At 26.6% G+C, this 25,230-nt stretch overlaps 2 protein-coding genes across 2 annotated transcripts; one reads left to right on the top strand and one right to left on the bottom strand.

Annotated features, from left to right (window-relative positions):
• Positions 1-268: 268 nt before the first annotated feature.
• On the bottom strand, positions 269-2,470 carry LOC108341985 (uncharacterized). The gene is made up of 4 exons (XM_017579685.2): positions 2,142-2,470; positions 1,793-1,895; positions 834-995; positions 269-644 (listed from the first exon to the last, which is right to left on the bottom strand). Exons 1-4 carry the CDS (start codon positions 2,402-2,404, stop codon positions 474-476), a joined length of 699 nt encoding a protein of 232 aa, XP_017435174.1. The 5' UTR covers positions 2,405-2,470; the 3' UTR covers positions 269-473.
• Positions 2,471-11,750: 9,280 nt separating this feature from the next.
• On the top strand, positions 11,751-12,522 carry LOC108342314 (E3 ubiquitin-protein ligase ATL23). The gene has a single exon (XM_017580072.2). It carries the CDS (start codon positions 12,079-12,081, stop codon positions 12,463-12,465), a length of 387 nt encoding a protein of 128 aa, XP_017435561.1. The 5' UTR covers positions 11,751-12,078; the 3' UTR covers positions 12,466-12,522.
• Positions 12,523-25,230: the final 12,708 nt, after the last annotated feature.

Consider the following 25,230-nt stretch of genomic DNA (forward strand, 5'->3'; position numbering starts at 1 on the left):
ATAATAATTTATAAAAGAAACATTTCTTGTTTTAAAATATAGATGAACTTAGTTTCTTCATAAGCTACTCAACAAAATTCCTAAAAAACTTTCCACCTTCACATTTGTCGTTATTTTTAAATCTATCCGTCGCATAAAAATGAAGATAAATTAATACACGATTTATTCATTTAATTTCATTGCTTACTTCGTTAAAATTAAAATTTACTAAGTTTTATTACATTTTAATATATCCCCTTTAATCCTATATCTTTTAATACATTAACACAGGATAAGGAATATCACCCAGTCATCACCTGTGTATCTCATATTGCAACCAATGCCACATCGTGAGGACTGAGGAATGTTTTGTAACATTTTATTTCATTATTGCATTCTTGGTACAAGCACCTGTAATAAGTCAGCATACACTTTCTTTAAATTCCTTTACTTTAACAGTGCTAACGCAACTGTACTTTATGTACATACAATTTTTACAAGAAGAAATGAAGAGACTCTGTATTTTGGATACTCTTCTTGGTACCAACCAATGGGTCAATGACCTTCCTCCAAGCCTTGTAGTCAATGGCATCTCCAGTATCAGACAGCAAGAATCCATTGACATAGAAAAAAGGTGTTCCATACACCCCTCTCGAAGCAGCATACTGCAATTTCAAGGAAACATAAACATAAGAAATGCATTTGGTTGAGAGGTGAGCTATATTTATGCGTTTTTCCAAGTCTTAAAAGAGTCAAAATATGAAAATATCAGTTTCGAACTCAAAATTTCAAATCCAAATATCTTCTAATATTAATCTGAACGAAACCTAAAAGATTAAAAGAGTTTGTCTTGCCTTAAAAGAAACTCTGGTCTGATGATCAGTATTTGTGTCATTGAAGCCATTCTTTATAGCTTTATAATAAGACCTCCCAAGAACTTGTGTTGCAGACTTCACTATCTCCTCCACAATAGAAGCCCTAGACAAGTTCCGTGTGTTAGGCCCATAGAATTTCTCCTGTTAAAGGGTATGCATCAGTTTTCGTGAATAAAAAACTTGAATAACTTTATAGAAATATTATCCGAGATGCGAAATACACCCAATGACTCAATCATAGCACGTAACATACATAGCACAGAGGCATCACTGTAAACAATTTTAAGCCAGATAACTATGATTTTACAAATAGTCTATTACTGTTCCTTAAACAATTATGACATTATTGTCACATTTACTAATTCAACAATTAACTTTCATTGTGCGAATCCACTAGAATCTCTCCATGAATCGGATGCAACGCTCAATCACCAGATGATCAATATGTAAGGCTATATTTGAAAATTAAAACAGAACAGGCAGAAAGAGAAGGGAAATTAGAAAAGAACATCCAGAAAGAAAAGGGAAATTCAAAACAAGAAAACAATTTTCCATCTTACTGATTGGATAGAATAAAAACACGAGTAAAAATTTTCCACTGTCTGGGAACAATCCATTCTGAATACATAAAACGAATATGAATGCCACTAATAGTGCAGTATATGACCAACTAGATTTGAATCTAAAACAGATATGTTGTTCTAAAGTTTCTCGAACAGGATTGTCTCAGAAGAAAAGTACCTGTATGGAAAAAAAAATACAAGGACAGGAAAGAACAAAGTCCCAAATTTCACTAAACCGTGAGAGGCACTAGCAAATCGAAAGCACTACGAAAATTGGAATTCCAATTCACAATGGCCAAAGCTATGAGTAAATATGATAACATCTTCAAAGAACGCACGCATCATACACATTGATTTTGAAACTCGAATACAAACCTGATGCTTGAAGAACCACTCCAGCAAGGGGAAAGTCGCAGATGCGTTCAAATTGCTCGCTATGTGCAAAGCACGAGACGCAACAAAAGCATTGTCGTGATATCTGTGATTTGGAGAATACAGAAACCAAATTTCTAAATCAATATTCCACACAGAAGGAAAGATAATTTAGGTCAGCGCACAAACAATGATGAAAAAAGCAACCCATCACATTCCTTTTTGATCTTTGCTGAATTTGAACCCAATTCATAATAAAATCTAAAGAGTGAGTAGGCAATTGCAGAAAAGTCAATTCCTTAAAGGGGAAGAAAATTAAAAAGGGCACGAGAAAGTATTTGGTGTGACTTACGGAAGAGGTAATAGGTGAAGAAGAAGTGAAACCCGAGAACCGTAGTGATGAAGAGCTTGTTTGAGTGAGGGCCATGAATCCCTGCTGTCTGGGCACACTGGATCATAAAACGCTTCGATCAAAACCGTATCCAATAAATTCAACGACCCTTTTCCGTAGACGAAGCCGTCAAATCTTGAAGGCGGTATGTAATCGGCACCAGCACTCAACAGAGTAACCAAAACCTGAAAACCAACCAATACCAATGTTGTCGTCCGCACCATTTTCACTCTCAATGAACCAACCAACCAAACCAAGCCTTGTTGTTATGTCTACTATTCCACTCCCAAGTACAAGATATTAATTTATATTAAATTTTATTAATTTCTTAATATAGTTATTGTTTAACATAAAGTCAGATATTAATTAAAGTTAAGGTATTTTAAGAAAAAAATTACTCCTCTAAATACGACAATTTATGATCTGTGGTCCAACGACAGTCCAAACACAGCCTTATGTGAACGAGGTACATTGAATGTGGCCAGTTTATGGTTTGTGAAAAGATTGCGAAAGAAAGAAAAATCAGACCAAGGTGAGTATTAGAGTGGGAGCGGCACTACCAAACCAGTCAAATAAAAAGCGTTTTCGAAAGAGTGATTAATTGAAGAGAATGGGTGGCAGAAAGTAGAGGGAGCCATAATTGGAACTGTGGTCAAGCTTTTATCTCCTTTCTCGTGTGTGCATTTAAATATTTAGGTTGTGTTTAAACTCTGGAGAGAGAAAACGAGAAAGAGTGAGTAGATCAATTTAAAAAGATAGAAAAAAATTGTGATGTTGTTTAGATTATAAAAAAATAATGTAATTTAATTTGATTGGAGGTGAATCCTTGACATTCAACGAATAACTATTACTATCTGTCGAAAATATTAGTTAATTTTTTTAAAACATCAATTTTTATTTCTTTAAAGTACAATTATGTTTATGATTTTGACGGTTAAGTTTTTAAACAAGATTAAGTCGTTTTCTCTAATATTTTTAATAAATACAAAAACTCAATTGTATTATGTTTCAGTTTAAAGTTAAAATATCTTGAAGTCAGAGAATTTTTAATTCTACGTGAATTTTTTTATCATTCTCTCTTATTTACAGTAAGTTTGGTTATAGATTAAAAAAATACTTAAATTTCTTGAGACAGAAAGTAGTGGAAAATTAACTTAACTAATCTTGATCTTATGCATTTCTTACAAAATTGTCTTTTTTTAATAATATTGCGAATTTATGTTTATACTGAATTTTATTGGATTGGCCCAGTATAGATTTTCATTCTTGAAGGTTTTAATAATGGACAAATAAAAATCATTGGTTCTTTCAGATAATTGGAGTTCGTCCAAACGACAATGGTACACAGTCCCAACTTTAAGCTAATTTGGATGTGAAGAAGACTCATATACTTTTTTATGTATAAATTATTTAAAGTTAAAAATACATTTATTTCGATATCAAATTTATTAAATAATGTTATTAGATCAATCTTATATTTGAAATATTATTTATTTTGAAAACTAAAACTATATCCTAATTTTATTTATTTTTAAATATTTTAATAAATGAAAACAAATTATGTAAACTCTCTTAAAATTCAATTTTTAAGTAATGAAAGACAAAATATTTAAACTATTTTAAACTTCAATTTTTAAGTAATATAAAATTATTAAACGTAATATAAATAACATTAAAATATAATTAATATGATATTGAATTTTATAAATAATAAATTGATAAAAGTAAAAACAGGACACTAAAATATAGAAGCTCAAATAAGTATAAATTTAAAAGATACAATTTGCTTTTTTCTTCCCTACGGAAAGCATGAATTTGAAATTGCAAGCTAGGCACCGTGTAAACCCCTAAATATTGCAATGATGAATGTGATTGACGCCGGATGCATCCACTAACGTAAAAGCTATATGTGGTACCAGGATGAATTATATCTTCTTCCTGATCGTGAGCGACACTCAATCAATTACTTAAAATATTTCTTTCTTTAATTTTTCATAAAATACTATATTTGCAGTTTTTAATTAAGAAAACCACCCATTGTAAGTTTAATAGAATGGTATCTTTTTTATATTTCTAACAAAATAATATTTATCTTTCTTATTTTATCAAAATATAAAATATATAAAGTTAAAACTAAAGTTTTAAAATACAAATTAAGAATTTTTTTAATTCAAAAATTGAACTAGTCGAAAGAATTCTTTAACTTTATGTTTTAAAATTTTTATTTATTTAAAATTTCATTAATTTTTAGTCAAAACTTTAACTTTAAGAAATATAATGATAAAATCTATTAACATACTTTATTTTAAGAAATTTTATTTCAATATTTTAAAACTTTGATTACTTTTCACAATTTTTTACTTAGTTCTTAGTTAACCTGTTTTTCAATAAAATAAAAGATGTCAATCTAACTTTGTTAAACAAATAATGTCTTTTCAAACGAAAAAAAATGTAAATATGTTTTATTAAAATTGGAATTGAAATACATATTATCTCATTCTACATTGTCTTGTCTTATATTTGATTCAGATAATAAATTGAGATAGTTCATTTTACATCAAAATTGTGAATTAAATTTGTTGGTTCACCTAATACAAAAATTGACGTGAGTCTACGAATTAGCTCGCATAAATAAAATCTTAAACAGAATTGTACAAATATTAAAACAATAATGGTGTTTTAATATTTTAAATATTTGTTGTTCCATAAATCTACCCTGACAACAAAATTGAAATAAATCAAACATAATATTAAAATATATGTTAAAGTTAATTTTTTAAACATAAAAATAAATTATCTAAGCTGTGTAAAAACCGTATGAATTAATCAATATTAAATGTAGGTAATAGAATTGACTTAAATATTCAAATATGAAAATAATATAATAAAAAAATTATTTAACTTTAAAATATAGTAAAAAAATTGAATTATGTAAACCAATCCACCTCACCATTGCAATAACTGAAAGCAAATTATACAAATAAACTTAAATTAATAAGCAAACTAAAATACTCAATCTCTTTACATTTATTCTACGTACTAACATATTGTACATATAATCCACCCTTATTACTATTTCTAGTTAAAAAGTGAAAAGAGATTTCCATTTATTCAAAAGAGAATTAGACTATACATCTTTTATAGCAAATAAAAACAGCTCATTATACATAATATAAGCCTGGATCACTAATATTAGGTATAAAGTATCTCAAACAAATGGATTACAAATTAAAAGAAAAGTTATATAAATATGTAAAAGAAGAGTCGCCCAACGTAATAATAAATAATTAAAATATTAACATGTAAAAACCAAATAGACACTCTAGGGAACATGCTAGTTATATACAAACTTCATCATAATTTAAAAGCACAAAAAATAAAGTTTTACTATTTATTTCATGAAACTTTGGTCTACAAATAAATATCTGTATTCATCTTTAATTAATAAAAACATAAATTGAATCTGCTCACTAAAAACACATGACTGAATATTTGAACTTACTCTTCGTAAAGATAACTCACTAACGCTCAAAATAGTTGATTGCATGTAATCAAAATACACTCGTTTGTTTCTTAAATCAAGATAAAACTATAAATATCAAATTTATTTAAGAAAGTATAAAAAATAATAATAAAAAGTAAAATAAAAATGTGTGTAAAAATTAAATCCCTTTAAACCACGTATTGGAGATAGCCTTGAAAGTCTTGCTTAATTGATATCTTTAGATTACTAGGTTTGTAGCCGCCATGAGGTGTCGTCATATCATAACATGTTTGTTTCTTATTGACTATGAAGTACATCCAATGGACAAGATTATTATTTTCACAAAATGACAATGAGTAAAGTACACCTATTCCCTTTCCCATTTATATCTGTTTAATAATAAGAAGAAAAAAAGATAAAAAATAATTACGATAGGAAATGAATAAACACAATGAAAATATCAAAGTGAAACATCAAATGAGGAGGATAAGAGTCTTTGATTTAAGAAAAACGAAAAAGAAGAAAAATTAATAAATATACAATTGATTTTTTAAGAAATAATTCATTATTATTATATTGTATTTTTTTAACAGCCGCCCTTGAAAAACAAAAAAAAAATATATAATGAGAAAAGAAAAGGAGCTTGAAGACATATATTTATGGCATGTTTATCTTTTGATGGAACCTACCAAATTCGAATTAAACTCAAAATTTATGTTTTAATTAATCAATTAAAATTTAATTATATTTAAATTGTTCCAATTGAAAAATAAATATGTTGTTAGAGACTTAGCTGACTCAGAGAGCATATTTTAAGGTTAAGAAGCCTAAATTTAGTCAATTGTGCTCCACTCTGTCCACGGCTTCAAAGACAGTGTTCCAATTTTCAAATAATCAATCAATGTTTGTTTTCAGGGTTCCTTGTCTTCTTCTGCAATTTGTTATTAACCCATATGTTACTTTTGCTTTTAAGGAACCATTGCAATACATATTCAAATTTTATATTTAAAAATCTTATACAAAGAAGATGTTTAAATTATATATATATATATATATATATATATATATATATATATATATATATATATATAATTTAATGGAACTATTCCGGGAGAAAATTCTTTCAAACCTAAAATATTAAAATAAATATTACTTTTTTTAACTCTCCTTTTATACACACCGTTAGAATTAAATCCTAGAATAAATTATGCTCATTTCATCGAATTATTTCAAACTCCTTTTTTTTTTTAATTCAACACAAACCGCTTAAAGAAAACTTTACTTTACCCCATCTTTGCATTAGACATATACTGATTTAATTTAAAATGCATTATAATAAAAATCACTTTACAATCATAAAAGCTCATAAACACTAATATATCACACATAAGACACGTCTCATAATCTCAACAACACATAAACATACAACTTTACATTACGCAATAATTTCACAATTTTCACAAATCTTAAATAGTTATCAAATTAAATACTAAAACTAACTCTCATATTATATAATGACCAAAGTGTGATTCATGAAAGTTAAATTTCTGCAGTGACGATATCTTTCCTTATTTGTAATCTCATAACGAAAAGAAGAACATACTAAATACTTACCTTAATATGTTACACTTGTTAATCTGATATAAGGTCGTATTTTATTAACTGACATTTTCTTATACTTTAAATCTTTATTCACTTGAATGGATTGCTCGTATTTTCTTAATTAACATTTTCTTATATTCTAAGTCTTTGTTCACTTGAATAGATTTGGAGAAGAGTGATTGAATGAATTTGAGAGAATTTGAAGATAAATTTTTTGTTGTTTATTTGAATGGATTTTGAAGGTAAGTGAGAGTAGATTTGAAAGTGAATTTTTTTAAACTGTCACATCAATCAAATTCTATACTAATTCTCACAAAATTTACTTCCAAATCCACTCTGACTTACCTCCAAAATCCACTCAAATAAACAACAAAACATTTACCTTCAAATCCTCTCAAATTCATTCAAGTGAACAGGGGCTAAAAGACAGTTTAAGAAGTTATGATGAAATAAAGAAAAAGAAGAGTTTATAATCCATTTATACTTGTCAAAATAGGTTAGAACATGCGAGTCAACCCGACTAACCATAGATTCGAGCCGTGTTGGGTTTGAAAAAATGATTTTTTTTATACGGGTCAATTTTCAACTCGATTCACTTAGAATCCAGCTCATCCGGGTTGAACCCACGGTGAACTGAGTTGACTCAGCAACCCACTTACTTTAATTTTTTTAAACTGTCACATCAATCAAATTCTACACTAATTCTCACAAAATTTACTTCCAAATCCACTCTAACTTACCTCCAAAATCCACTCTGACTTAGCTCCAAAATCCACTCAAATAAACAACAAAAAATTTACCTTCAAATCCTCTCAAATTCATTAAATCACTTTCCCTCAAATTCATTCAAGTGAACAGGGGCTAAAAGACAATTTAAGGAGTTATGATGAAATAAAGAAAAAGAAGAGTTTATAATCCATTTATACTTGTCAAAATAGGTTAGAACATGCGAGTCAACCCGACCCACCATAGATTCAAGCTGTGTTGGGTTTGAAAAAATGAATTTTTTTATACGGGTCAATTTTCAACTCGATTCACTTAGAATCCGGCTCATCCGGGTTGAACCCGTGGTGAACTGAGTTGATCACCAACCCACTTACTTTAATTTTTGTAAATTGTCACATCAATCAAATTCTACATTAATTCTCACAAAATTTACTTCCAAATTCACTCTGACTTACCTCCAAAATTCACTCAAATAAACAACAAAAAATTTACCTTAAAATCCTCTCAAATTCATTCAATCACTTTCTCTCAAATTCATTCAAGTGAACAGGGGCTAAAAGACAATTTAAGGAGTTATGATGAAATAAAGAAAAAGAAGAGTTTATAATCCATTTATACTTGTCAAAATAAGTTAGAACATGCGAGTCAACACGACCCACCATAGATTCAAGCTGTGTTGGGTCTGAAAAAATGAATTTTTTTATAGGGTCAATTTTCAACTCGATTCACATAGAATCTGGCTCATCCGGGTTGAACCCGTGGTGAACCGAGTTAACTCATCAACCCACTTACTTTAATTTAATTATTTATTGTTTTTGTGTTTCAATATTATTAGTTAACATTTTTTTATTGTATTGTAAATGAGAATAAAGAAAAAGATGTTTCATGAGAGCAAAATATTATAAATTTATCCATTCAAAACCCTAATCTTATAAATTGATAGGTGATACAAAAATTATCAATATTATAAACTTATTTATTCGTATTTTGGGTTTGCTTTTGGATTATATTTGAGTTTTATGTTAATTTTTTATTTTGAATGGTAAGTTTAACATCATTTTAGAATGAAATTATTTAAATTTGAATTACACTAAAATTATAATTTTTTTATTTTTTAAAAAATATAATTAAATAAGCAAGTGAACCAACTTGTTTAACCCACCAACCTATGATGAGTTGAGTCGAGTTTGAATTTTTTTCAACTTGCTAGTCAACCTGTGCTGGACCGGGTCGGATTGGGTCAGGTGATCTATTTTGAGAGTACTAATTTATACCTTACTTTTTTTTATGCATTTAAAAAAAATAGTAAAATTTGTAGTATTATTCCTATAATTTATGTGAAAAAGAAAACTTAGAAGATATTCTCAATGAGTGAATTATTTGAAAGATATATATGTACATTAATCGTGAATAAAGGAAAGGAAGAAAAGTGGAAAGTGGAAAGAGGCAACCTCAGGGTGGTATGGTCAAGTTGAAGGGTCCTTATGTTATGCGTTTGGTGGTGAATGGGTTGAGTCATTAACGGCGTGTGTTGTTTGGAAGAGGCATTAACGACGTGGATGACCAATCGAAAGAGCTTTCTTTTTGAGGAGGAACCAGATTGGTCCCACTTTAACATTGTCTCCTCATTTCAATCTCAATATATCACATTAATAATATCATCTGCAAATCTTTCTTTTCCATTGCTACTCCACAAATCCATCCTCGCCCACAGGTACACACGTACGGCCCAATGGACGTTTCCTTCTTACGTAGATTTTATCCTAATTTATTATTGTTTCAAGTTATTTACTTTAAACTTTAGAAAATATCCTATTATCAAATCTAGCACAATAATCATAGTCAAAAACAATATTTTAATCACAAACTAATTTATTTTATGTGCATAATTCATCACAGACTACTATCTGCAGAGTAATTTTTATGACAATGTGGATTTGATCATAGAATTTCTATTTAATGTTAGTACATTCTATTTAAATTCATATATATATATATATATATATATATATATATATATATATATATATAAAGGCACAAAATGCGATGGAATCTAAGTTTAATGGGGAAAAAAGCACATTATTCTCACTTTACTAACAAATATGATAAAATTACAACACTGTAAGAAAGTTATCAATATATGAAAAAACGTGAATAATGTGTGATAGATATAAGAAACTCATTGGTATTTAATTGTCCAATTATATGTGATAAATATCATAGATGTTACTTTTCAATGTTTGAACTAACATTTATTTAAAAGCAATTAAGTTAACATGTTTTTATTTTTCTTTTTATACACGTGGGATATATGTATGATAAAATGATTGAATACACGTTAAATTTTATATATGTGATAATATGAAATATAATTTATAAAAATGACAGCATAATGTTCATCTATTATCAATTTGCAATAAAAAAATATAACTTGTTATTTTTATGTTTTTTCATGGGATACTTACTTAAAAAATATTTATGGTTTTTTTAAAACTTATGAATATTTATGTATATACATAAATATTAAAAAAAATATATATTTTTAAAATGAAATATAAATAAATTATAAAATAATATAAATTAAATTAAATATAAATTATATTTTAATTATAATTAAATTTATCTTAATAGAATGTAAAAAATTACTTGATGTTGTGTTTGAATACCTATATATGATGTATAAAGTATTATACTAACTTCAATAATAACTTAAATCCCTCCACTAAATAAAGTTATAATGTGACCAACAAAATTTACAGTATTTGTAAAGTAATTTATGTAAAAAACCACCCTAATAATAAGAAGCTGAGATAATTACTAATATTCTTTAATTAAACCTATTCAGTACACATATTTTAAAATAAATTATTTTACTACCATATTATATGTATTGAAGATTATTATAGATATGATTCTTTAAATTGAGAATATACGTAATTACATTATTATCAATATTAAGAATATACAGTAATGTAAATTATAGACACACGTTTATTATCAATACTTTATCACAATTTTAAAATATTAAAATCTAGTTAGAAATATAAGTATTAAAAATAACATTGAGAAAAAAAACCCTCGAGAAGTATCTACTTAAAAGAAAACTTCAAACCTTTTGGGAAATAATAACCAAATTTGTTGTGGTTTAGCATATGCTATTTATATTGAGAGAATATAATTTTCAACAATAACTATTTACATATTTAAAATATGTATTAATTATAAATTCAATTATAAAAACGAAATATTTATCTCATACAGCACACAAATTAAAAGCTAGTTTCTTAAAACATATTACAGTTCTTAAATTGGTTCCGTAAAATATCAAAATAGTTGGTAACAACAAAATTATAAATGTATAAGAAAAACGTGTGCCAGCTAAAACATTAAACACATGGTTATTATAACAGAAAAGATCATACATAATTTGACCTATGATTTAATCTCATGGTAGAACATATGAGAAACATGTGAGCAATATTGATTGAATGTATTAATTTTAGTATAAGTTTTAAATAAGAATAATTAAATAATAAATGTTGAAGAGAATATGTGATATATGAACAATAAATAGGGTGAAAGAAAGTAACAAAGATGTGTGTTAAATATTTGACGAGTGATGATGCAGAGATATTAACTCAAATACAGCTGTGCTGAGTCCATCGGTTGAGAAAGAAAAATCTTGTTGGCCACTCTTCTCGTGTATGTGTGTGTGTGTATATATATATATATATATATATATATATATATATATATATATATAAATTTACACGACTCATTCACTCACACAAACAAACCCCAAAAGCATTAATAACTCCTTCCTTTGTTTCTTCCGTCACCACTCGCAGTTTCATCACTTCGCCATACGTAATCTTTGATTGGATCTTTGTATTCTTGTGTTCTTGTTTTCCAAACAGGGCATAAGCCTGTGAGAAGAAAGTGCGATATGCAGGGTACATGGCGTGAATACCCGATTCCTTGGGTGCTGCTCTACCAACCCCCACCACCGCATTAGATAAATTCTGTTTTGGAATCGGACAAAGGTTCGAGTGAGCGATTCAAAAGCCCAAAGCCAGAGAAAGCGAAATGATTGATTCGGTTCTTCTCGCGCTTTTCTTGCCCTGCCTCGGTATGAGTGCGGTTTTCATCGTTTACATGTGCCTTCTGTGGTACGCCACCACCCGCCACCACCCCCCTGGTAACGCCTTACCGGTGAAGCAGGTCGCTGACAAGGGTCTCTCTTCCCTAGAGCTAGAGAAGCTTCCTAAAATTACCGGCAAAGAACTGGTCTTGGGCACTGAATGCGCCGTCTGCCTCGACGAGATCGAAGGCGAGCAACCGGCTAGACTGGTTCCTGGTTGCAACCATGGCTTCCATGTCCATTGCGCTGATACATGGCTCTCCAATCACCCACTTTGTCCTGTATGTAGGACGAAACTCGATCCTCAAATTTTCAGTTCTAATATTCCCTGAACATTCCAATCCTTCGCTATTATTCAATCAATAAATAAGAGAATTATTATTATTATTATTATTTTATTTTGGTAGTGGTATCTTTCTTCTTCGCATGTGGTGAAACATGAATTTAACTTTAATTCACATATTAATTTGTTGTTTAATTTTTGATTTGAAAAAAATGTGTTTGCTTTTTCCATGGAAATTGACGCTGTCACGTAAATCCTAGACCGGTAGGTGAGGGTTCGTTGAAAGCATGAATGAATGGCCGTGAACTGAACCGTTTCGTTTGCTTTTTCCATGGAGTCACAGAGAGTATGTAGGTTTTGATTTTGATTTTGATTTTATCACCGCAAAATACTACAGACAGTTTCATTTCATTTTCATATAACTTATATAATTTAATTACTATTTTTTTTTTCTAATTGAAAACCTGGAGTTTTTTTTTTATAATTTATCTACGTTAAGTTACAATTTGAATTAAAATAAAAAAGAAAAACTGCACCCAAAACGCCTAATAAATGCATCCAATTTGATTTGAACCATCTTCTTTGTCAATCGCTCTCAATTTGGTTTTGAGTTTTCAAACTGTTAATAATTGGAGAGTGCGTAAGAAAGAAGAACCATTCCAAATAAAAGAAAGAGTGTAATTATTGGGGGTAATGGAGATAATATTTGACAATATTTTTCAGTTAACATGTCCCTTTAAACAAGTTTAGTAAAGTTTCTTGTTAACGTGTAGCGGCTGATTTAAAAAGAATGCCTAAACTCGTAAGAAATAAAAAACTTATTATTGTAAATGATTTCAAATATATATTAAAAGAAAAATAAACTCCAGAAATACTTTTGATTTCTTCTACTAATTTGTCAAGTTTTAATTTATCAGGTAACTTTTACCTCATAATAACCCTTCGTTGTTCGTTATTAATGAGCTAGAAAAGTAATGATAACACACTTTTTGTCCTATTCTTTCAATACACATATTTTTATTAATTAAATTTCTTTAAAATCATAAAGAATCCGTTCAGTAAAATGTAAGACATGAAATTTTATACTAACTTTTAATAAACAAAAGAAAATATACTTACTATAAATCGCCTTCTATAAGTTTTTTGTACGATCATTTTCGTAAATATTTTATATTTCTACATATACAACTTGCCTATGTATAACACTTTATACTAATTTCCTTTTTTTTAAATATGTTTATGTTTATTTATAAGTTATTAAACTTAATATCCTTCACAATACATAGTAGTATAATGATATCACTTAATATTTTTAGCAAAAAAGACAAATTGTTATTTTAAACTTATATATGCATATTAAATATTTATTATTAAGGGTATAATAGGTAAATGAGTATTTTTGAAAGAATTTATAAAGATTAACTATTGTTTTTTACCTAGATGGAAATTGGTAAGAATATATTCCTAGTGTTAATTATTTGCATGCTAGGCTCCCAACAAGAATTAATGAGAGTAATCAATGATTGTGAGGAGTTTCACGAGTTAATTGGTTGCGAAAGAAATGGTGGGATGGGTCCCACCGGAAGCTGCATTGGTGGCTACTGTTGGGAAGGAAAGAAAGAAAGGCCTTAACAGCTGTCATATCTTAAACTTTGTACAACCTTCAGAATGAATTGATGATTATTTTTTATAGTTTTAATATTATTTTCATTTATTAAATATTATTTTATATGAAAGTAAAAATATCAATAGTAAAATTATATTGAAAAAATTGATTAATTCAAATTTTGTATTGATGCAAGTAATTATATTAGAAGTTTTTAATAATAATAATAATAAAGCTATATGTACATATGGTTTATTCATTCATGGATGTCTCATTGCAGTGCAAAACATGTAGTCTCAGATTTTTCTAAGATATTTTTCTTTCAGTCAAAAATATCTCCTATGTAGTCACCTTTGATTTTAATGGTAAAGTCCTTAATTATATTTTAAATATCATAATATACATTTTAGTTTTAGTTTCTATTTTATTTTTTGTTTTTATTAACTTTTTTTCTGTTAAACTTAATTGATTATATTATTATAACATTGCTACGATATCATCTTGAGAAAAAAGTGTTACGTAAATATATAACATACCAGAAACTAAAATGAGAAAAATATTTTATTTATACGTTTAAAATACCAATATTTTACTCATAGTGGCTAGAATTATACATAGAGACTAAAATAAAAATTACAGTTGAGTATTTTGAGTTTGGATTTTAAGTTGGTACTTAAAAACGTGAGGGCTAGGAGAAATATTCTTCTCGTGCAATAGAAACATATTTCTTAATGCAATGAGATTTAATATAGAAATTAAAAAATTAAACCTTATTATTTACCATATAAATTATTTTATATTTTAAAAATAAATATAAAAATATTCAACAGCCTCCAAGTACATAAAGATTTGAGTTGGACAAAGTGATAGGAAAAAATATCCCAGGCATTTAAGATCTGATGGAACTCTTGGTAAATATCTCACTTGTTATTTTCAGTTATTCTCGTCCATATATTTCGGATAATTGCAAAATAAAAATAGAAAATTTCATCTTTAAATTTTAAAATCCATTATAGAGAACATGACCTCATGCCGTGTATGGTTTTGCCATGATTCATACAAGGAATGTAAGAGCAACTCTTCCCGTATCTCCAAAATTTTGTTATATAATTCCAAAATTTCAATTATACTCATTTCTCTAATAACTTTTAACATTCGATAACTAATTAAAAATTTTACTTATCCAATTTTTGAAATTTACTTAGTCAATTTTCGAAATTCGATTAACATTATTTTCTAATTTTTTAATTTATTTTTTTATTTTCATTTAATAATAATAAATATAATAATAAAATATATTTAAAAAAAATGAAAAATTTAATATTTTAAATTTAAAAACAAAATTAAAAAATTCATTTATTTAAATTTAATAATCAAAAAATATTTTTTCAATTTAATAAATATGTAATTAATTAACATTCTTTATATAATTTTATATACAATAATATTTTAATTTAAAAATATTATTTTTTAAAATAAATAAATAAAACTATTAAATAAATAAATAAAAACATTTAAAAAAAATACGTTAACCCTGTTTGAAAATACGTTAACATATTCAATTAACATATTCTTTTTAAAGTTTTTTGTTTTTTATTTTTTAATATGTTCTATTTATTTTTGTTTGATAAATAAATTTTATAAATTAAAATATTAAATTAATTATACATTTATTAAATGAAAGAATAATTTTATTATTACTAAATTAAAACAAATAATTTTTTTAATTTTATCTTTTAATTTAAAATACTAAATTTAATTTTTTAACATATTTTATTATTATTATTAAATGAAAAATAAACGAAAGAAAAATTATAAAAATGAAAACCTTAACTACTTTTGAAAGTCAGTGAAGAATTTTTTTTAATTAGTTTTAAAAAGATAGTTAAAGAATTTTTTTAATCAACTTTAAAAGGTTGGTTAAGATTTATTGACTTTTGAAAATCGATTAAAATTTTAGTGATTTTTGTTCTTCATCGATTTTTGAAAATCGATTAATTATTAATAAAAAAGATAACAAATAACTTTAAGAGTGTAGAAAAAAAGAAAAAAAAATAATACAGAGAGAATTACTCGAAATTAAAACCTTAACAATCAAGACATTTTATCTATAATTTCTTTAAATAATAACGAATTTCAATAAATTCATAACATTTATTTACATAACATGATTACCTTTCGGGATGGAAATGCAATGATTACTTTTAAAGCAACATAATTTTCAATAAAATTTTACAATTTCATTAAATTTTATAACAATTTTAATATATCAATTAATTAATAAGGTAACATGTGAAATTATATATTGAATTAAGTTTTGATATTAATAAAAGTAACGTTATTAAAAAATTATTAAATAACATCTAACTCTAGAGATAAAAAAATGTTGAGTCACTAAAGTAACTAATTTATATATTATTTATAAAGTATTGATATTTAAAACGGTTTTATTATAAATAAAAAAATATAATTAATTTATGAAGTAAAATTTAAATTAGTTTCTAATATTGATTATCAGTCTTTTTATTTATCAAAAATTACTGTTTAAACTAATTTTTAATTTAAAATTATAGAGTAATTTAGAATTAATAATAAGTATTAGAAACTAATTATTTTTTATTTATAATAGAAATTATTTTATAAATTAATAATTTTTATTTTATAAAATGATACATAACTTAGTCAATACATGTCTAACTGTGTTAGTGTCTAAAAATTGTGGTTGTTTAATGATATAGTTATTATTTAAAATAATATATTTCTTATGAAAAATAATATTTCTTTTGTGTAATAAATTGTTTTGATTTAAAATTAATAATATTTTAAATTATTTAATAATAGCATTATTAGATAATGAAAATTGAAAATTTAATTAATTTCTTAATTTAATATTAAAAATTTATACTTATTTAACAAATTTTATTTCAAAATAATTTAAAATAAATATTTAAAATATCATAAATAAAAAGGACAAGAAATTCAGAAATAAAAAACAAATTAATAATATCTCCGAAATATATGAATCAATTTTTCAATCTATTAATAGTTAGGTGGATCTAATAGATAAAGTCATTAACCAAGTGAGCAAATTTGTATTAAATGAAGGATAAACAAGTTTCGAAATCAATTATATTGTCAACGATACAAATTAGATAATTTGAGTAGGTCTTGTTTGCATCCTGATCAAAACTCGAAGTTGCTAAACTTTTGGTGTAGCACTTAATGGCATCAATGTGGTGTTGAGACGTCATGTTTGCACAAAGAATGACGCTCAACGGCAAGGAGGTGTCGCTCAGACCAAGATTATTTTCCAAGTCTGCATGCTTTGCAATTATTCTTGGTTCTATGGGTCCTTTTAATGCTTATTTTTGCATTTACTCTTATTGCAAATGATGTAATTACATTTTAATGTAATTATGTTTTAGATTCTACATAGAGTTTGTGATAAATTTATGCATGTCTTATGAATGAAAATGATAAAAGGGTATTCAATTTAAGTATGTGGTGAAAGATAGTCAATGGGGAAAATCCTTGTGTTGTGCTTATGTGTAATGTATTGTAGTAGGATATTTGAAATGGGGAAACGTTTCTGACACTCCAATATCCATCTAACCTCAAGTAGAAAGGGATGATTATGTTGCAAGTAGGGATGGCAACGGGTCGGGTCGGGCACGGGTAGTGCCTACTCGCAACCCGATCCACCGGATAAAATTGTACCCGCTACCCGACCCACTACCTGCCGGGTACCCGTTTAAAAAATACCCGCGAGTATTTTAAAACCCACGGGTACCCACGGATACCCGCAAAAAATAAAAAAGAAATATTTAATACATATTTAAAATAAAATTTAAATAAAATTATAAAATATATATATAATATAATATAATATAAATTTAAATTTAAATTTAACCTAATAAAATATAATTTTATTTTATTTTTAATTAATTTAATTAAAAAATATATAATTTTTTTTTCGCGGGCAGCGGGTAGTATACTACCCGTACCCGACCCGTTTAGAAGCGGGTATTAAAATACCCGCTATCCGTTACCCGCGGGTAGTAAATATCCGTGGATAGTTACTACCTGCAGATACCCGTGCCCGCAGATAAAATTGTCATTCCTAGTTGCAAGGAGTAGCAGAGTATCCTTATTTTTGTTTTACCACACATGCACGAGTCCTCGAGTAGTTCGACAACAATATATGTATTCGGATGATCAAAGTCTATATATATATATATATATATATATATATGAATTGGATAATAGAATTGTTATATTTTGAATTGATTTAATTTCATATCTTGATTATATATATGAATTGGATAATAGAATTGTTATATTTTGAATTGATTTAATTTCATATCTTGATTCTTTTATAAATTAACTTACCTTGTTGTTTCTGCTTGTTTATTTTGTTTTAATCTTTTTCTTTTGCACCTAATTATGTGAATAAATGAAGATATTTTAATTGAGCAGGTAGGAGGTGTTGAGTATTGACGTTTATATAACTAGATTAATATTGATTTAATTTTTGCTGTTTTGAATAATTATTAGTTTATATTTAGATAATTTTATGAATAGAATATCTTGTATATAAATTTAAATTATGATTATATTTTAGATAACTCTAATCATATTTTATGTGTTTCATTTAAGTTTAAGTGATAATTTCAATGTTAAAACTATAAATTTGGGATGTTAAAAGAAATTAAGTTAAAATTATATTCTTTTAGTTATGTCAAAATATAATCTGGAACTGAATGTTGGTTATAAATAGTAATTAATATTATTTAGATAAATATTATGAATAATATTTAAATGAAATGTTTTATCAGTAACTTCAAAAGAAATCACCAAATTTTGGCCATAAACGATAAATAATGTTATTTAAATAATTATTGTAAAAAATAGTAATGTAGAAAAAATATCGTGTAAATGTGTTACATTAGGGAAACAAATTCTAAATATTATACTTTCACTGAATATTGTACTAATTTTTAAAGATACTTATTGAGGAATTAAATGAATTTATTCTAACAAACGTTAAAAAAAACTACACAATTATATCTCAATAAAAAACTTTTCTATTTTATATTTTTAGGATCATAAGTAGCATTAAGCAAAAATTAATCAACTACTCATAAAAAGTTATAAGGTTGAATCTTATATATGCACCTATGTTAGTTTCTTTATAGAAAGAATTTTGTCCTTATGGAATGGTTCTATGCTGCATGAACAAGATTGTCTTGTCTCCCACGGAGACAAGAATCATAGTTCCATTTAGACTTTTTAGGTAATATCGATTTGATATCGGGTACTTATAAATTTCATGGGCTGAGTACACTATCCAATTCTCTTCATACCAACACCTATGAATCTATATGGGCTGAGTACACTATGCTAAATTAGTAATTTTAATAAAATATATATACCTTATGTAATAAAATATATACCTTATATTTTTTTTTAATAAACTACTCTTATTGAAAAGTTAAAGAGAACTCGCTTAGGCAAAGCGTAAAATCCATAATTAAAATTAATTTAAACAAGTATTTTAATTATATTCATTAACTTTATAAAAACAATTTTTTTGTGTTAAAAATATTTAAATTTCTATTTCACATCCAATTTTATTAGATGTGTAAGAAAATATTAGCATTCATGTTTCAATCACATTTTTATTAATGAAAAAAATATATCCAAAACTTGTTAAGAAAATTTAACTCAATTATACTTAAAATTTAAAACAGTAAGTAACTTATTTAAGAATATAAAAATTAAATTTTTAATTTAGAATTACATATTTGATTCACAACTTTATATCTCTGCTTTCGTAATCAGAAACAGAAAACAAACTAATAGAAAAGTATATGATCATCAGAAAGAAAGTTAATTTTATAATTTCATTATCAAAATATATTATTATTACTATTATATGGTATTTTCTCTTCAGTCTATAAGTTGAAGAGATAATTAATCTATTAATGAGTAAAATGATATTTTTATTATATTAATTGAGTGAGATAATATTTTTATAAAAAATTCAAACTATCATGATAGAATGGTTTAAAACATAAAATCATTCTAATTAAATTACTAAATAATGTTAGTAGAGTTTGGATAGTAATTAGATCGGTATTAATAAAAAAATTAATACAAGAATGAAGATTCAAAATAAAAAATAAATAAATTAAACATAAATTATATATTTATTATTGTTATTTAAAACGCGATGACGGCTCGGTTTATCTTGAAAGGTGGTATCTATCTCACGCTAGTGTAACTATAAGGTTATTTAGGTTTTCTTGTTATATTTGCTCGTAAGTTTTTTTTTTCTGTGGAATAATTACATGTGAAAGTTGGATTTACTTGACAATTACGTGTGATTTAATTATTTATAAATCTACAAATTTTAATAACTTGGCCTTCTTTCATTTAAGAATGACATCTTTTAGAGTCTTAGTAATAAATTTACTCTCTTAAAATTTTATGTTGAAACTAGTTTCAATTTCAACAACAATAAGACATTTTCAACATTTCCCACAACATTAAAACCAAGATTCAACTCCAATTTACCAACATTTCAACTAGGGAATTTTAATTAGTCTAAAAATCATTGAAACCAAGATTCAACTCCAATTTACCAACATTTCAACAAGAAAATTTTAATTACTCTAAAAATCATCGAGTTCCAAAAATGGAAATTCCAGAATGTTATTTAATAGAGGGGTTAAGAGCAAATAACGTAGGTGACGTCGTTGGTAAAGTAAAAAAGTTGCCATTTTCAGTAATGGCACAGAAAGTAATGTTGGTGGACCTACCACTATTTTGTTTTTCTCTTGATTGACAGTTGTAGGTATTTATACATTTACTATGCTCTATTTTTGGTACAGCTGTATTTTTAGTAGAGCAGTAAAAATAATCACAAATTCGCGTTCTAATTCAGTTTATCATATATTATTGTGGGATTGGATTTAAAAAAATTATATTCTTTTTTATATGGATAAGATTTTAACTCATTCATTTAAACTCGGCTCATGAAAGTTGAATCCGTGATGGGTTGGGTTGGTCCACCAATCCACTTATCTAATTTTATTTTATTAAAATTTAATTTCAATTTTATAAAAAGATATTTATTATTACTTTTTGTTTGAAAAAATTATTTAAGTTTTTTATTTTCAAAATTAATTAAACACCCGGAGTGAAATTTTTTTATATTTGAATTATAGAAAGTTTGTAATTTTTTTTATTTTAAAAAATTGTAATTAAGTGAGCCAATGCGCAAACCCGTTTACCCATCAACCCGTGGTGAGTCGGGTCGGGTTCAAATTTTTCTAACTTGCTAATAAATGAGCCGGGTTAGGTTGATTCACTAATTGAATAACCGGGCTAGGTCGGGCCGGATGACCCGTTTTGACAACCATAATTTTTGGAGACTAGTTTGACATGTGTGCATAAAGTGCAAGAAAGTGAAAATTATGTAATAACTTTTAAATTTCTCATTGCTTTATATGAGTATTTCAAATTGATTTAGGTACCATCACATTCTAATTTAATTGAAGTGTAAAATAAGGTGTTTAGTATTTTTTTTCTTCAATTCCTAAACATTTTGGATAATATATTTTGTCTACTAGTATAAATTTTTGACCTATCGAAGTTTTCTATTATCATTTTTTAATTTCAATTGTAAACTAACAACGATAATTGATGACGTAAAAACAATACTGGTAACTTATATTATATGTTTATTATATTATCGATAAGCTTGCATATAGTATGCATGATTTTTTATAAAATATTTTGAATCTCTCATTTATGTATATTAATTGTTGATGTAAGATCAGTTATTGGCTATCTTCTCTTCTTCACCGTTCAAACTGAGTTTTCCAACAAATTAAATATGTAGGACCAAACAATTAGGGATGAATATAATCACAAACGTTAAACTTAGAGGAAAAAAAAGTAAGTTCATTAAAGAGGAATAGTTGTGTTACATAGACGTTTAAATACATAAAACATGCATATTTAATTTTGTAAGATAATTTTGAAGTTTGGTTGATATCAAAATGTTGTTTTAAATTGACATATAATATTCAAATTTAATAAATATGTATTTATTATTTTCAATTTAGTCTTATTTTTATTAATTTTTTTTTAATTTGGCTTGATATTTTCTTTTCCATTCACGACGTTTAAAAAGCATAATATCATTATTGTTGACAGATTAGTTTAAAATTAATTAAATGACACGGAACCTTTTGAAAAAATTAAATGTATTTATTATACAAATCAAAACTTATGAAAATTTAATTAAAAATTAATAATAATTATTTTATTTTATAAAATTAAATAATAATATTTTATTATTTGATTGTAAAAATGCATCTAACCTTGTATATTTTCTTAATAGAATGTACTTTAATATAGAATTGTTTCAAAAAAATAATATGTTATAATTGAACCAATCAAATAAATAATTTAAATATAAATCAAACAACGATTAATAGTTTCACGTGTATTGAAAATAATTAATTAAATATTCTATTGTTATACATAAAAATAAAATAAGTTTTACAGTCTTAAAATAAATCCAGTAGTAAATTGAAAAATATAAATATAGATATTTGTGTGTACGTTATGAGTGTTTTTTAAATAATAGTTATATATTTGGTACATAAATAAATAATTACAATGCGTTTGTTATTTTTAATTTTTTTTTTATAGGAAATGATATACAAAAATGTAAGAGGAGATAATATAAGAATACAAATGTAAAACAATTCCAGAATAACCTAATTGAGAACTGATCATAAATCAAATAAAAACAATCTCAAACTCGTTTAACATGCATATCAACACACTTGTTTAATCAATAGTATCTAATTAATCTTGGTAGAGATTTCAAAATAAATACACAAATTTTTTAGAAATGTTAAATACTAAATATATACTAAAATTAAAAAAAAAATTATATATGTAAAAAAATTGAAAAATAAACTTATTATCATACGTATTATTAGACTCTGTCAACATTTATATATTACCTATTTCATCTTATACATATTGTTAAACTCGTATAAGAATAATAAAATGAAATTAGATGTTATAAATAACGAGTAATTGTATTTTCTTTTAATTTGCCTGTTAACAAGAAAGAACATAAATTAATGAGTTATTTGATTCATTTATTTTTTTTAAATATTTATTTTTATTAAACATCATTCAGTAATTGCATGGTTGGAGTAGTAATTTCCGTCTTGGTGTGGTTGAAAGGAAAAGACAGCAGAAAATGCGTGACAGATGAACTAACATTGGAAAGGGTTTTCTGGGCCAATGATAGATAGCCATGAGAAGAAGCTTGAAGAAAGTGAAACAGAGAAGAAGGAAGAAAAGAGAGAATGCGTGCAGAAGAAACCATGATTTCTGATGACGCTTTTACTATGAGGTGTGACACGAGTCTCCCTCTTGGGAATTGCATCGAGCTGCACTTCACGGACATGTATTTAGCTAATCTATCTCTACCTAGTTTAGGACTAAGAACAAGAGCAAAAGGAAGAAACACGGGTGTTGTGCCTTTTTGACCTTTCCAAGGACACGTGACCTTCAACTATTATTGTCTGGGCCCAACCACTTCAATTATTTACAAACTACAAGGGAAGACAACAACTTCCATACTTCCAACACGTAACACTTGTCCCTTTACTTTTATACGTGTCATTATCCCTACGCATTCCCCTTCTCTTCCATCTCTCTCATTAATTCAACAGTATACATTCACACTCGCAATCACAATCACAATCACGCTCCTAATCCTTCTAACATAAAAATATGTTTTTGTTCTTTTTTCGCAAAGTTTGAATTTAGTTTCTAAAGTTATACATTTTATTACGTGATATTATTTATTATTTAACACTTTCTTACAATGTATTTTATTTTTATAGTTGAAAATCTCGTCAACTAAAAATAAAATTAATTTTAAATATATAAATAAATGTAAGTTTTATGAGATTAAATTATATTTAAAAATTATTTATTAATATGGTATCAAAATTAATTTTAATAAAATTTATTTAAATATATAAGTGTAACATCCCAAAAATATAGTGTAAAATCATATACGAGAATCATCATATCTTAACAATACTACAGATCAGTTCTACACAGAACGAGATATTATTATGGCCGAATGACCTTACATAATAACAGGGAATTTAAAAACGTACGCTAGCTACTACTAGACTGAACGATGTACAAAATAAATTATACCGAACGGTCTTACAACATATAAAGCTAATAACAGACCGAACGTCCCTAAGGTTTGGTTTTCACTTCTGCCGCGTCTTCCAATACTTCTTCCAGCAGCTCTTCTCCTTCTGCTCACATCCACACAGATGATCATTGCAACAGGACAACGACAGGACGCACAACACAGACAAAAATAATAAACAGGGTAAGCTTATGTAATTTAATTTATTCAATCACAACATACAACATTCATAACAAAACCAACAACGACCACATCATAATTCATACATCCATGCATGCAAATAACGACCACATGACTCTGACTGTTCGGACTGTATGAATCCTGTGTAGTTACGACGTTCGTGCACCAGGGTGATGTAGTAACTGGGATACCCTCAACAGCTGCCACCCGAGGTTAATCTGTTTCGTCCAAGTTAACCTTATGGACTAGGACCTCCTGCCATTCCCACACGTGACTTACTCCTCTCTACATGAGAACGAGTAATCATGGAATATCAGGATGAACGCCCGCTAAGCTTTGCCCACATTCATACTTTACCAATCAATAACCACTTTCTGAGATATTCCTCCCTGAAATACTCGTTCATAATCAACTATTTCATACACATCACATCTCAATTTTTCCTCATACTTAATCATCCATACATTCAAATGAAAATAAGATCATATGCTCTTATCATAGCCCAAGTATGACTGGAATAACGCTTCTTAGAAACTAACCAGACTGAGCGCTACTCATCTACTTTAATAAACAAACTCCTAAGAGTTCAAACCGGACGCCACGTAGCCTAGGCCCAATACTAAGACTCTAGGCCGAACACCTTTTAAAGACCAACACTGACTTATACTAAATAATAATACTGATGAGAAACTATGAATTAACGAACGCTATCTAGTTTGAATAAAGACTCTGATTCTAAGCACAGTAATACTATATTACAG

Source organism: Vigna angularis, chromosome 4 (assembly GCF_016808095.1).
Source record: "Vigna angularis cultivar LongXiaoDou No.4 chromosome 4, ASM1680809v1, whole genome shotgun sequence".
NCBI classification, from domain to species: Eukaryota; Viridiplantae; Streptophyta; class Magnoliopsida; order Fabales; family Fabaceae; genus Vigna; species Vigna angularis.

Coding starts and splice junctions, on each gene's coding strand:
- LOC108341985 (XM_017579685.2), bottom strand. CDS start 2,404: ATGGTGCGGACGACAACATTGGTATTGGTTGGTTTTCAGGTTTTGGTT. Junction 1,896..2,141: donor CTTCACCTATTACCTCTTCC/GTAAGTCACACC, acceptor TCCAAATCACAG/ATATCACGACAATGCTTTTG. Junction 645..833: donor AGACCAGAGTTTCTTTTAAG/GCAAGACAAACT, acceptor TTGAAATTGCAG/TATGCTGCTTCGAGAGGGGT.
- LOC108342314 (XM_017580072.2), top strand. CDS start 12,079: ATGATTGATTCGGTTCTTCTCGCGCTTTTCTTGCCCTGCCTCGGTATG.